This window comes from Silurus aristotelis (assembly GCF_946808225.1).
Source record: "Silurus aristotelis genome assembly, chromosome: 22".
Taxonomy (NCBI): domain Eukaryota; kingdom Metazoa; phylum Chordata; class Actinopteri; order Siluriformes; family Siluridae; genus Silurus; species Silurus aristotelis.
This window is the reverse complement of record NC_139595.1, coordinates 6,834,725-6,850,097: the sequence shown is the minus strand read 5'-3', so window position 1 is coordinate 6,850,097 and position 15,373 is coordinate 6,834,725. Positions and strand designations below refer to the sequence as shown.

The 15,373-nt window shown below is 41.2% G+C and overlaps 1 protein-coding gene across 1 annotated transcript in view; it reads left to right on the top strand.

Annotated features, from left to right (window-relative positions):
- Window positions 1-8,484: 8,484 nt before the first annotated feature.
- piezo2b (piezo-type mechanosensitive ion channel component 2b) overlaps window positions 8,485-15,373 on the top strand; it is a 78,499-nt gene continuing 71,610 nt past the window's right edge. Inside the window, exon 1 of the mRNA XM_083524818.1 lies at window positions 8,485-9,077. Coding sequence (XP_083380944.1) covers window positions 9,014-9,077 — 64 coding nt within the window. The 5' untranslated portion in view covers window positions 8,485-9,013. The remainder of the gene's footprint in view (window positions 9,078-15,373) is intronic.

Here is a 15,373-nt window from a genome sequence, read left to right as displayed (position 1 = left end):
CATACCTCCAGAGGTTCGTGATGGTTTACATCGATGACATCCTCATATACTCATGGACTCTGGAGGAACACCTGGACCACATGAAACAAGTCCTAGGAGCACTCCGTTCACAACATCTGTACTTGAATCTCTCCAAATGCGAGTTCCATCGCCCTCAGACCCGGTTCCTTGGTTACATCATCAGCTCCCAGGGGATTCAGATGGACGAAGGGAAGGTCCAAGCAGTGCGGGACTGGCCTGTTCCGACCTCCATCAAGGAGCTCCAACGCTTTCTGGGCTTTGCCAACTTCTACCATAGGTTCATCCAGGGTTACAGCCAGATCACTGCTCCCCTCACCTCTCTCCTCCGAGGTAAGGCACGCGCCCTCGGCTGGACCCGTGAGGCTCAGAAGGCTTTCGACGAGCTCCGCGAGCGCTTCTGCCACGCCCCCGTCCTTCGCCACCCGGATCCCACACATCCCTTTGTCGTAGAGGTGGACGCTTCCTCGACAGGGGTAGGGGCGACCCTCTCTCAACGGACGGGCTCCCCTCCAACACTCCACCCGTGTGCGTATTACTCCCACAAACTCACTCCGGCTGAACAGATTTATGACATCGGGAACCGGGAGCTCCTGGCCATCAAACTCGCCCTGGAGGAATGGAGGCACTGGTTGGAGGGCGCTGAGCACCCTTTCACTGTCATCACCGATCATAAGAACCTCCAGTACCTGCGGGAGGCACGAAGATTGAACCCCAGGCAGGCTCGGTGGGCCCTGTTCTTCACCCGCTTCCGCTTCCAGGTCACCTATCGAGCGGGGGCCCAAAACGGCAAGGCGGACGCCCTCTCCCGCCTGTTCGGGCCCGACGAGCCCGACGAGCCCGGTCCCCATCCTTCCGCCCGATCTCATTGTGGGGCCGATCATCTGGGACTTAGATGAGGACATCCGCACGGCCACGCTCCAAGAACTGAGCCCGGAGGGGTGCCCCGAGGGTAAGGTGTATGTGCCGACCGCATGTCGATGGGAGTTAGTCCAATCGGTCCACGAAGGATTAGGGGCAGGCCACCCCGGCGAGAAACGCACCCTCCAGCTAGTTCAAGCCCGGTATTGGTGGCCCGGTATGACGAGGGAGGTCGCTCGCTTCGTCCAAGGGTGCCCCACATGCGCCATGACCAAGGTACCGCGTCGCCTACCCGTGGGCAGGTTGGTGCCACTCCCGGTCCCGCAACGTCCTTGGTCCCACCTGGGTGTCGACTTTGTCACCGATCTCCCCCGCTCCGAAGGGAACACTTGTATCCTAGTGGTAGTGGACCGGTTCTCAAAAGGCTGTCGCTTCATCCCCCTGAAGGGCCTGCCGACCGCCCTGGAGACCGCCGAGGCCCTGTTCCACCAAGTCTTTCGCACCTTCGGCCTCCCAGAGGAGATCGTCTCGGACCGAGGACCGCAATTTACGTCACGGGTCTGGAGGGCTTTCTTTCATCTCCTAGGGATCTCAGTCAGCCTTTCCTCCGGTTACCATCCCCAGACCAACGGGCAGGCGGAAAGGAAGATTCAGGAGCTCAGCCAGTATCTTCGGGCGTATTGCAGCCAGGACCAGGAGAGCTGGTGTCGTTTTCTGCCATGGGCCGAGTACGCCCAAAACTCGTTGCGCCAGGACGCGACGGGGCTTACGCCCTTCCAGTGTACGCTGGGTTTCCAGCCACCTCTCTTGCCTTGGTCCGACGAGCCCAGTGACGTACCCGCCGTGGACGCATGGTTTCGGGAGAGCAACCGGGTCTGGGAGTCGGCGCACACACAACTCTGGAGGGCAGTGCGGAACACACGACGGCACGCCGACGCCCGTCGGCTGGAGTGACCAGGTATGGCTTTCCACCCGGGACCTACGTCTCAGGCTCCCCTTGCTGCAAGCTGTGCCCCCGCTTTGTGGGCCCGTTCAAGATCGCCCGGCAGGTTAACGAGGTGACTTACCGTTTGGAGCTCCCGCCCAGGTACCGGATCCACCCGACATTCCATGTGTCTCTGCTGAAGCCTCACCGTCCGTCTCTCTCTCCCTCTCTAGGTGGCCCCGAAGCGTCCGTCCAGCCGGAGATCTTAGACCAGCCAGGGGTCTACGCGGTGCGCGAGATGTTGGACTCACGACGGAGCGGGGGTCGCCTTGAGTACCTGGTCGACTGGGAGGGATACGGTCCAGAGGAACGCTCGTGGGTGGCTCGGCAGGACATCCTGGACCCGGCGCTGTTGGTGGAGTTCCATGCGGCTCACCCGCATCGCCCGGCACCCCGGGGCAGGGGTAGGCCTCGTCGCAGGGCTCGGGCGTCTGGTGCCGCCCCTGGAGGAGGGGGTGGTGTCAGGGAGCACCCTGCACTCCCGCCCGCACATGCCCCGCCAACACGGAGCTTCTCGCCTGATTACTAACTCGGCGCACCTGACTTCTATTAGACTCCCTCCCATATAAGCAGCTTCGCTTCCCACCAACACCGTCCGTTATTGCCCTTATGGACTCAAGCTTTCAGCTCTACGATTTCCCGTTCTGCTGCCAGTTTGCTTGCTCTATCGACACGCTACTATCGTTTCAGCCCTTTTGCTTTTGCCGCTTCGCTCCGGGTTTCTGTTCTGGTTGTGTTAGTGCTTATTTGACTGTACTCCATTCTGTCATTAAAACCCTGGTTTTGCACAGCTCCGCTTTCCGCCTCGTCCGTGCGTAACTAAATGTAATGTGTCCAATTATCTGTAAATGCCTTTGCGTCCTATTGATTCGAATATGGATTCAAATACAGATACTTTGAATCAAGAGATCAATTCTGTTTTGTTTTGTGAACCATCACTTACAATCAGTGCCTTGTGCATTAAATAAGAGTCTTGTGATCAATCATCTTGATGTTCATATCAGATTCCAAGTTCCGAAGGAAAGTGTAGGGGTGTTGAAAGAAAGTATTGTGCATTTTGCTTGTGAACGTACCATTTCCTGAATTATGGATCAAAGACCATTGTTTCCTGGTGTCTATTAGTCACAAGGACTAAGCTTTAGGAGAACAGCATTAAAAACTATCAGCAATCAATCAATAGATGCCACTTTGCTCTGTATTGATTGACTTTATGCCACTAAAGCAGCATTGCTGGTCATTTGCTTCCTGAAGAAAATTGCCTGAGTAAAGTAGCTGTGTTAACAGGAGTAAATGAGATCATGTTGTTCTGTATCAGTCAGGCATGGTCACTGCTTCTAGAAAATAATAAGGTATATTTTTTCTAGCTGTTGGTCTTCAGTAAAACAAATGAATTGGCTGGGTTACAGATGTTTGGGAGATTTTTGTATAAATGAAACAATAATATAGACTAAAAATCCCCACCCATTCTAGATTCTGTCAGGAAGGGTTTGTCTCTGCTTGCATTCACCAATCTTGGCTTGATTACTGGATAAATGTAATTACAAATGACATAGTCCAAATGACTAACAATGGAAACAGTGAAATAATTTGATCTGAATACTGTTGAAGTACTTCAGACTGACTTCTGATCTTTTTAATGTAGAATCAATTTGTTATAAATAAAACATATATATATATATATATATATATATATATATATATATATATATATATATATATATATATATATATATATATATATACAGTGAGGAAAATAAGTATTTGAACACCCTGCTATTTTGCAAGTTCTCCCACTTAGAAATCATGGAGGGGTCTGAAATTGTCATCGTAGGTGCATGTCCACTGTGAGAGACATAATCTAAAAAAAAATCCAGAAATCACAATGTATGATTTTTTAACTATTTATTTGTATGATACAGCTGCAAATAAGTATTTGAACACCTGAGAAAGTCAATGTTAATATTTGGTACAGTAGCCTTTGTTTGAGGTCAAACGTTTCCTGTAGTTTTTCATCAGGTTTGCACACACTGCAGGAGGGATTTTGGCCCACTCCTCCACACAGATCTTCTCTAGATCAGTCAGGTTTATATCCTGTCACTGAGGAACACGGAGTTTGCGCTCCCTCCAAAGATTCTCTATTGGGTTTAGGTCTGGAGACTGGCTAGGCCACGCCAGAACCTTGATATGCTTCTTACAGAGCCACTCCTTGGTTATCCTGGCTGTGTGCTTCGGGTCATTGTCATGTTGGAAGACCCAGCCTTGCCCCATCTTCAATGCTTTAACTGAGGGAAGGAGGTTGTTCCCCAAAATCTCGCAATACATGGCCCCGGTCATCCTCTCCTTAATACAGTGCAGTCGCCCTGTCCCATGTGCAGAAAAACACCCCCAAAGCATGATGCTACCACCCCCATGCTTCACAGTAGTGATGGTGTTCTTGGGATGGTACTCATCATTCTTCTTCCTCCAAACACGTTTAGTGAAATTATGACCCAAAAGTTCTATTTTGGTCGCATCTGACCACATGACTTTCTCCCATGACTCCTCTGGATCATCCAAATGGTCATTGGCAAACTTAAGACGTGCCTGGACATATGCTGGTTTAAGCAGGGGAACCTTCCTTGCCATGCATGATTTCAAACCATGACGTCTTAGTGTATTACCATCAGTAACCTTGGAAACGGTGGTCTCAGCTCTTTTCAGGTCATTGACCAGCTCCTCCCGTGTAGTTCTGGGTTGATTTCTCACCTTCCTTAGGATCATTGAGACCCCACGAGGTGAGATCTTGCATGGAGCCCCAGTCCGAGGGAGATTGACAGTCATGTTTAGCTTTTTCCATTTTCTAATGATTGCTCCAACAGTGGACCTTTTTTCACCGAGCTGCTTGGCAATTTCCCCATAGCCCTTTCCAGCCTTGTGGAGGTGTACAATTTTGTCTCTAGTGTCTTTGGACAGCTCTTTGGTCTTGGCCACGTTAGTAGTTGGATTCTTACTGATTGTATGGGGTGGACAGGTGTCTTTATGCAGCTAACGACCTCAAACAGGTGCATCTAATTTAGGATAATAAATGTAGTGGAGGTGGACATTTTAAAGGCAGACTAACAGGTCTTTGAGGGTCAGAATTCTAGCTGATAGACAGGTGTTCAAATACTTATTTGCAGCTGTATCATACAAATAAATTGTTAAAAAATCATATATTGTGATTTCTGGATTTTTTTTTTTAGATTATGTCTCTCACAGTGGACATGCACCTACGATGAAAATTTCAGACCCCTCCATGATTTCTAAGTGAGAGAACTTGCAAAATAGCAGGGTGTTCAAATACTTATTTTCCTCACTGTATATATATATCAACAAGAATAAATACTGCTTTCCACTGATTCATTATCAGGTAGATACAAGGACAATATTTAGACTTCTTAAAACACAAAAACCTTTATTGTATACACATTTATGTAAATACTTGTACATCTGCTTAATCGATGAATTAAAATGAGGTGAAAGTGTGATTTCACTGACTTTGACACTGGCATGGTTATTAGTGCCAGACAGGCTGGTCTAAGTCTTTCAGACACTGATGTGCTTACACAGAATAATATAAAGAAAAAAAAACATAGACTGCTTGATGATGAGGAGTCAGAGGAGAATAACAGTCCTGACAATAACTAAAATTATCACTCGTATCATCGTGGTGAGCAGAAAAGCACCCAAGTGCATAGAACACTTTAAACCCTAAGATGGATGAAACACAACAGCAGAAGACTACACTGGGTTCCGCTCTTGTCAACCAAAAACCAGAGTTTAGGGGGAAGAGTGTCATCCCTCATACCAGAGAGTATTCCTCAAATTATTCACTTGGACACCTGGTCAAGCTTGTAGAACAGCAATCTAAGATCACATTTTAGGTGTTTCACTTTAATTGTAACTTTTTTGTGACCTGTATGTTTTTTACACTGTGCTGCATCCCAATGATTGGTTTATTGAATAATTGCATTAATGTACAGGTAAATAAATGAATATTTAGCTTCAACTCATACATAACCGCCATTATGAAGCTTATTGGCACATTCAAACAATAATTTATTAGTGTAAATTTACTTATCCTATATATAAAGTATGTACATATCATTAATTCTGTTACACAACTGTTACACAACTACTCAACATATACAACAATGGTATGGTGACAGAAGTCTTAAATATTCTGATTAATTATAAAAGTTTTTCATATTTGTTAACGTTTTAGAGGAGTTACTTGTTATCAAATTGTTTCTGACAAAATGCTTTTTTTATGAATTTCCCAAGGAACCTCTAAAAACGTTCACTTATTGTCACAATGTTATATTTTGGTGCTGTTGGATTCTCCACCTGGTGCAATTTTAGGCCTTGACTAGAGGTATATCCTTGTCTATAAAGTAACATAAGAATTGTGCATTCTATTGATGTATTGATATTGAGTCACTCTAGCTGGAAACTTTCAAACCTCTCATGTGGGTTTCTCTTTTCATGAATTATTTCAAACGCACATTTTCTTATCTAGAATGCAGCCCTAATCTATAGCTTTTATATCTTTGTCATTTCCTTTGCTGTTATACTTAATGCAAAAATGCATCCGTCAAGAGAATGGACAAAAATCATGGTGTATATATATCTATAAATATTTAATACGCGGTTGCGCAAAATTAAAATCTCTATGTTATCCATCATCATGTAGAAAAACCAAAGAGCTTTTACCGCATGGTGGTTAACCCGCACAAGTCATGTAGTGGATATATAAAAAAAGCAAACATTGAAAACACCATTGAGCACAATCACAATTGAGCCTAAATAAACATCTTTCAAAGAACATTTCAAGAATCACATTGCACAGAAGAACTAGAAGGGAAATTCAGAGATGACAATTTCGAAACTGTATAACGGTGTGATTAAAAAAAAAATCAATTGTTATGCACCTCAAGTCAAGTCAAGTCAAGTCAAGTCAAGTCAGGTCAAGTCAAGTCAGGTCAAGTCAAGTTTATTTCTATAGCGCTTTTCACAACAGACATTGTCTCAAAGCAGTTTTACAGAAATCAACAGTTAAGGTGAATGGTGTGCATTTATCCCTGATGAGCAGCCATGGCGACTGTGGCCAGGAAAAACTCCTTTAGATGTTATTAGGAAGAAACCTTGAGAGGAACCAGACTCAAAAGGGGAACCCATCCTCATTTGGGTGACTTTAAGAGTGTGATCATAAATCTTTCAACAATCTTTCAATCTCCTCAACCATATGAACACATTGTTGTAATGGCTACACAAAAAAACGACAAACAGAATGCCTGTACTTTGTTTTAACATGAACTACACCTGAAAACTGGATTTTTTCTTATATTAGTGTTCCAATAAATTTGTTGCTAATTGTGCCACCATGCTTTATTGAGAAATATGGCTAATTCTGCCATGTGGTTAACACTTTGTCTTTGAAAGATGTGTAAAAAAAATCTATTATTTGTTTTTTTTGCATGTGCATAACATTAAAAATATCTGAAAGTAGTCTGAAAAATTTTACTTTATGCAAACTTAACATTAACTTTCTATGAAGGAATGGCGTAAGGCTCAGTGCTGGTGATTTATACCGAAAGGAGTTCACCAATGTTCAATTTTAGAGGCATCAATAAATCTTTAAAATGAAACAATTTGTGAAAATCTAGTACAAAGATTTTTGATATGTTTACCAGGATAAAACCAATGTGCTCTTGATTCATATCCAATTTCTGTGATACTGTGGATGTGTGAGAGTAGGGATACGTTACATGTACCCTACATTGTGAAGGTACTGTATGTCACTATAGCTAATTTTAGTTGTGAGGAAGTTGTTAGTCACTAAAAGCCAGATACAGTCGTCTAATTGCTTTTGAAAAAAACAACAACAATGAAAAAACAGCAGTGGTGAAATTCTATGCCTAAAAGTGATCCTTAAGTAGGTTATAAGATAATGTAGAAGCAACTACAATGTAGCGCCCGCTCTTCCTTCCCATAAAACCATTAGTCCAAACTTAACATAAATCAAATTTATTATGGATGAATATTTAACAAACTTTGCATTACACAGAGCCCGATTTGATAACTTAAATCAATACCTCGTAACAGGGGTATGGGGGGTATGTGTGTGTGTGTGTGTGTGTGGGGGGGGCACCCAAATGCTTACGGTAATGTATAAATATAGCAAAGTCTAGCAGTTGTGGATGCTTGTGTTCAGGAAGACATCACTGATTCAGATGGCCATTACAGTGAACAGTAATGCTTTATATTTTGAGTTGAATGAGTCATAATTGTTTGTTTGCATTGTTCATGAAATGGTTTCCTGTAGTTTTTTTGTGTAGATGAATGTCAGAAATTACACTACTAAAACAGGAAACTAACGTGTCTGCAATATTACACCCAAAACAAGTTCTCTAGAAGGATCTTCCTTAATGAGCTCAAATCAACCGACACTGTATGATGGGCTCTGGCGCCCCGCCTCCTCTCCATTCCTATTGGCTATACGATCGCTCGTGTAGGAAATCTCCTGTGCTCTGATTGGTCAGCGTCGGGACAGCCTTGTAGAGTAGAGTTTTGATTGAGGTGCGCAGAAAAAAAACCCTCTCAGTCCAGTGGGTCGCTTGGTTTCGAAACAGATCCCCGGTAAATTCCAGATGTTTGAATGCTGTATGAGAAAACAAAATGGCTTACGGAGATTCAACAGTAGAAGCAGTGACTTTTGGGGTTGTCCTCTTTGGGCATATTGCTGATGGATAAAACTTGATCCAGTATCCAAGTTTAATCCAGAAGAAAAGTTTGATCCAGTATAAAAAGGAAAAAAAAGAAAGAAAAAAGAAATCGTGCTTTTGTGCAGAATGTGATTTTTTTCTTACTTTTGGTGTTTTTTTATTTTGATCAAATACATCCTGGGTTTTGGTGGATCTGCAGATTGCAACTGGAAATCAAAAGTAGAAGAAGAAGGAGAATTGAGTGGCGCGCGCGACACATGTGCGGCTCCCGGACGCGCGCATGATGCGGGAGAGGAGCGGACAGACAGTGCGGGACGCAGAGTTCTGTACGGAAATAGCCCAAGTTTCATCCTGAGATCAATCCTACGCGTTTGCATTTCAAGCTGGATGAAACATCTCCCGGGCGATGGCGTCTGAGGTGGTGTGTGGACTGATCTTCAGACTGCTGCTGCCCTTCTGCTTGGCGGCAGGTGAGTAGACCAAAAAAAGGCAAAAAGGTGAAGAGTGATGCGCAGGGTAATGCGTAAAGAAGTCATCAAACTCCTATTGCTCGGATCCCCTCCAGGTGCCAGATAAGGTTAGGCTGGTGTTTGCTGTCAGATAGTAGCAGGATGTCTGGATTTTACTGGCTTAGTGACAGCACATTTACTTCTGCACACATTTCACACACATGGCACAAACAAGACTGAAATATAGCACTGAATTAACACCTGCAGTGTTGAATGAACACTTATGTGTGGCCAGCTGGATCCATAAACACACACTGTACAGTAGGTGTTAACTGTTTTGAATGATGCACCTTAAATGCAGTTCATATAATACTAGATTGTATTGCAAATGAAAAAGTTAAAAGATAGAAAGAAACTAGGCTGTCAATCTTACAGATCAGTAAATACAAGCATGAAGATTGAAATTTCCAAAACCAGAAGTATAGAGCTGTAAATCCTGAGACGTCAATGCACCTGTGTCTCTTTACTATATATCTTTGACCTAGAAAGTACAATAAAACAACATTAGCTCATTGATCATACATGTTAAAGAAAGCGACTGATAGTCAATTGTAAGGAAAAGTGGAACGTATTATTGCAAGCGTCCTTAAAAAATAGTTGTAAGGTTGTTATATGTAATAACTATTCATTTATTTAAATATCTTGACATATGTTTCCATTTTTTTCGCTGTATAGATATTACAAAAAGACATATGCGTTTGTAAAGGGTTGACTTACTCCTGCAGTGCTTGAGGTGGTGACTTATAGGAATCGATCTGAAAACATAGGTCAGAATTACGTTTCTGTTCGATAGGAAACAAAATGTTCTTTTCTACATTTGTATTTTTCCACATAAAATAATGACAGGAAATAATGTATTACATTAAAAGAGAGATACAGTGTAATAGGTATTTATTATATTTGCGTGCAAGGTCATGTGTGTCCAGCTGGACTTTATGTACACACCGTTCGTGTTCGCGGTGCTTTTCATTCACCGGTTAATATGCATCACAATTTAAGTACAGTCATTAAGTACGGAGTTATTTATCCTAGAATCAGGAAATCGAATGTAAAAAACAATGAGGTTGTTGAGCAGTATGCCGTACCTTACGTACTTTATAATCATGTGGCCCAGGTTTTGAGATCTCGTACAGGTAATTGATATGTTCATATGTTTGAGTTTCTTTGCTGAGTGGTTCCTCAATACAGTCTGCATTCTTAATGGCAGAGTGGCTTGATTGCTGTCAGCTCAAATGGGAGATCTCTAATGTTTTTTGCTAATAGTGCACAGGCACAATTATAAGGCACAATTATCGAACTGGATCCCACATACTTTCTGATTCGCCCGGGTTCCTTTATCTCATCAGACATCGAAAATCTAGCACTTCATTTTAAAGATTGACGCTAATCAACGAGATAATGTCCCTTCAATTTCTGAACTTGATGGCTTGATTTGATGTACGGCTGACCACACCAGAACGCATTGTCACCCCTAAGAGTCATGCTCTCAGCCCGCCCGCAGCAGATATCATTCACTCAACTGTATAGACCGATAATGTATCGTTTGTCAGCTGAGAAAGTCTGCTCTTTTTCCTCAGAAAGCAATCTCACTGAGCCACGGAGCGTCTACCATTAATCGCTGGAAAGTCGTTTTAACCGCATGAATTAATAATGTGGCATCAGAGGAGAGAAAAACTGGCTGCCCATTATCGTAAACACACCTTTAATATTTGATGATTAGATGTTTTTTTTTTAAGTGAGGATCAGCAGAGGTTGGCACAGGAATGTGCGGTACCAGGAAAAATCGTGACAGGAGCTAGACAAGGCGAGTGCATTTGTGAGAGACATGAGCACAGGTGTGTTAGGGGAGTACCGTAATACTCTTTACTGTCGGGTTCTTGTTTAGGTCTGTAAAATAATTGTTGTTGCCAGGTTTAAAAAAATTAAGTACAAAGATAAGATAAGACCCAGTTCCTTTATTTGAGAATATAAGCAAATTAAATATGACTACCATATTGGTGTTTGTGCTACAGTGCTCTTGATAACTGTAATTCAGCCTTACTTGTGAGGTAACCGGACGCACACAGACTTATAATAGCTGATGTGTTAGTAAATTGTAGTAAAATGAAGCTTTAAATAAATTTACCCTATGTTTGGCATATCAAACATCCAAATTCAGTTTCTTACTCGAATTGCAGGCACACAGTGATGCGCAACGTCGAAAGTAATTAAGATTGATCCGACACCATGGATGTAGGGTGAACATTAGAGTAAGTGTTTTTAAACACAACAGTTGATGTGGCTTTCCCTTCTCGAAAGGCATCAATTATTCCTGAGCCAGTTTGCTGTACCGCAGATCAAACCCGACAGTTAAGGCGAGCCCATGAGTGTCATATTCGAAAACCACAGCTTTTTGTATTCATATTTCTGAGCTAGAACCAGGACACAAAAACATCACAGCTCATTAAACAAGCTACTGCTACAATAACAGTAGCGCTATTATAGAGTTGTTAAATGCACCTAAATGTGCGCAAATTGCTCCACTAATGGAAAAAAAGCCCACCAGAGGAAGTTTTTGGATGTGTTTATACTGTGTTTAATATCATGTGCGAGAAGTGCTTTTTCATTTCAAGTAGAACAGATCAATCTAAATAGCTAAATGAAGTGTCTCATCAGCCAGCCTCACATCATATGGTGGTACGCTTTAACAGGAAGAAGTGTACTGGCAAACATGGTTAGAGAGTGTAATTTTTTAAGCAAAACTCTTCAATAAAAGGAATGTATGACTGTATTTTTAGGTATGCTCACATAATAAACACAGAAATAACAAACAATCAGATAAAAACCTATAAACATTCAACCTATAAAATTCTGAATCTTGCGGCCAGAAAAGATATGAGATGCAAAAGATATAAGATATGAGGCTGAAATGACATGACTCTTGTATCTAGAGTAGTCTAGATCTCTAGTTAGCCATGAAACAGACACATTTTTTTTTGTAATTTAAAAACAACAATTTCCTCATTTACTGTTGCCTCTTTAAAAAATATGGACCATTTGCATTACCTTGGGGATAGGCCTCAGCTTGGTTCTAAAAAGATTCATTTACACTTATTTAAGATTGAATAACATGTTTAACTGGATAAAATATGAATGGATTGATTCAGTTTAAGCTGTTTTTTTTTTTTTCTTTTTGTTTTAGATGAAACCGTTTTTAACGTTGCTTTATGAGAAGTTACAGTTGTAGTGGATAGAATCTCTTTCCGGATATCATCTTGATAACCCAGACGCATGAATCACCCAGGTGTAAGCTGATTCATCGTGTCATGTGGCCTTATTTTGTCACCTGTATTGGGTGCTGTCAAGTGTGTGAAATAACGGTAGCTCAATACCGAACGGTACCACTGTACAGTACGACTGAATAAAATTATAGCTGAATTTTAAACCAGACTAAACACTAATGTGAGATGCTCTAAAGATCTAATGATCCACCTGCAATTAAAGAACATGGTTTTGCTAGATTCTGCTTACATCATCAATCCAGGCTCCCAAAAAAAAAAAAAAAAAACAGGGTAGCATATCAGTATTCAAAGTGAGCTTGGGGTAATAAGGATTTATTTGCCCATTAGCTTGTACGTGTATGGGTTGCCATACACACCGCCTCATTTATGTCCCCATTCTATTTCATCCTCATAGTGAAGGATTGTAAACTAGCATTGTAGCACCACTCACACCCTGAGATTTTAATCAGAATTTTCAGACACTACCAGGTTACAATGGTCCTAAATCGACCGACTGCAAGCTTGTCACATGGTCTATAAGGCCACCGTCTCAACTTGCAGCACACAAATTCTTTAAAATGTGTAAATTTTGCTCAACAGCTGAATCAGCATTCGAATCCAAGCACTATGAAGTAACCGCTCCCAGGTTTTGCCTTTGCTCAAAGACTCCACGTCTGTCTCAGACAGCTCTCTGCATGGTTGTCGGTTTTACTAGCAGGATATATGTTGTAGTGATGTAAGTCATTGGGCTTAATTGTTTCCTGCACTGCTAGCAGGTACTTAATTTACTGTTATCTTCTTTCAGCAGACTTGCTGGTTTGTGGTCACAAACAAAACATACTTGCTATGCTTTATTAGTCTGTATTTCTTGCTCTGGGAGATGAGGTGTAAAAGAATACTATAGCTCAATGACTCAATGACTTTTCTCAGCTCAGTGACTCTAATCTGTTTAATGAGTATATTCTAGCTAATATTGGTACTTAGCATAGGTTTATACTGGCTGGGAAAACGTGTTTTTGTGTATTACGAACCATATTGATTGTTCTTGATTGAAATCAATATTATGATATAATGTCATATATGAATTGCTTTTAGTTATTGTATCAGCATGGCTAATTGGTTACTTACAGCTAACAAAGACACACAAAAAAGTCTTCAGGCTTTTTGATTAACAAGTCTGAAATGACCCTGACATTTGGTTGAATTGATAAAAAAAAACGAAATGTTGGCATATTGTTGAAATATCAAGGATAAAACATTTACACATCTTTAGCATTGTTAGAACATCATACCACTTATTCATTGGTTATTTTCCTATACAAACACATCTGATGTTGGGCATTTGGTGGCTCAGTGGATAAGGTACTGGGTTACTGATCAGAATATTGGGAGGCCAATCTGCCACTGCTGGGCCCTTTATCAAGGCCCTTAACCATCTCTGCTCTGAAGGTGTCGTATTATGACTGACACAGCCCTCTGACCCCAGCTTCCAAATAAGCTGGGATATGCAAAGAAAAAACTTCAAAGTGCTGTAATTTATATGTGACAATTTACTCTGATAAAAATACTGTATCTTTAAATGGTTTGTATTTTATTGCGTGTTTAAATACATTTGAGTCACTAATCGAGTGATAGAATACAACTGAGCTTGTATTGTATTATATTGAACTTGTACAACAGTATTGACAGTTGTATTTCATCAGAGCTTATCAGTAGATTTCTATGAACTGTGTGTTATATTCCACGCTGGTTGGAGGACACTGAGCACTGTGTCTGAATGTTGTGTTTGAATTATGAAGTAAAAATTACAGGAGGACAATTGTCCTTCACTTCACTGAAAAAACCAAAAATAATGATGGGAACACTTCTGTAGTTAAACCCAGGCTAATTAAATTGAGCATGTAAAAAAAAAAATTCTGGTCAAATTCCCTTGATTTTTTGGGAAATGGTAGGATTAGTAGCAGTCCAGCTGCTTAGATCTGGATCGCAAAGCTTCAGAGCCAAGAAAGCTCTTGAAAAGCCAGATGTGTTTTGTTTCTCTCACATTCGCTTTTGCTCAAGTTGAGAAGATTAAAAGATAGTGTGTGCATTAGACACAAGACCTGTCTGAAGAGATCCTCTGCAGTGGTTGAATATATTAAGTTTTGCACTTTAGTACTTTAAGTGCAAATTAATAACTAAAGAAACACTGATGGTGTAAAGATTCACAATGCAGTTTCAATCTTCCATTAAACACTACTGACTCTGTGTGTGCATTATATATATATATATATATATATATATATATATATATATATATATATATATATATATATATATATATATATGTATGTATATTTACACAGCATCTCAAATACATTAATGCTAAATGCTTAGACAACAACCCACACACCAGTTTCTTAAATTTGGAGTTAGGCCTGTTTTTCCATACTTACCAGCAAATTTTTCATATAGTCATATAAGTATCCAGAAGCTTTTTCACTATAATGAATATTAATAATTGATAATACGGTTTGCAGGAGTAAAGTGCATATACAGTGTACACTGACCAGACACTTTAATGGGAACCTCTGTACACTAGTAATTCAATTACACACTCATCCAATCACGAGTAAGCAGTGCAATGCGTAAAATCATGCAGATGTACAGAATGATGAGAGTTAATGTTCCCATCAAACCTCAGAATGGAAGGAAAATTGAAGTGATTGGCTGCAGGATTGTTGTGGATGCTAGGTTTGAGTGTTTTAGAAAGTGCTGTGATTTTTACACACAGCAGTCTCTCAAGTTTACACAGAAAATGTAGAGAAAGAGACATGTCCAGCGAGTGACAGTTACATGGGTTCAAACACCATCTGTCTTGCTGTACTTTTACTCTTCATGCATGGAAATATGCCAACAAAACAGCACGAATATTTTGTAATTTACTTGGGCTTGTTTTGATTTTCTCTTTAATGTACTTTTAGGCAGCAAAGATGTTGGATAAGTAGCCAGTTTATC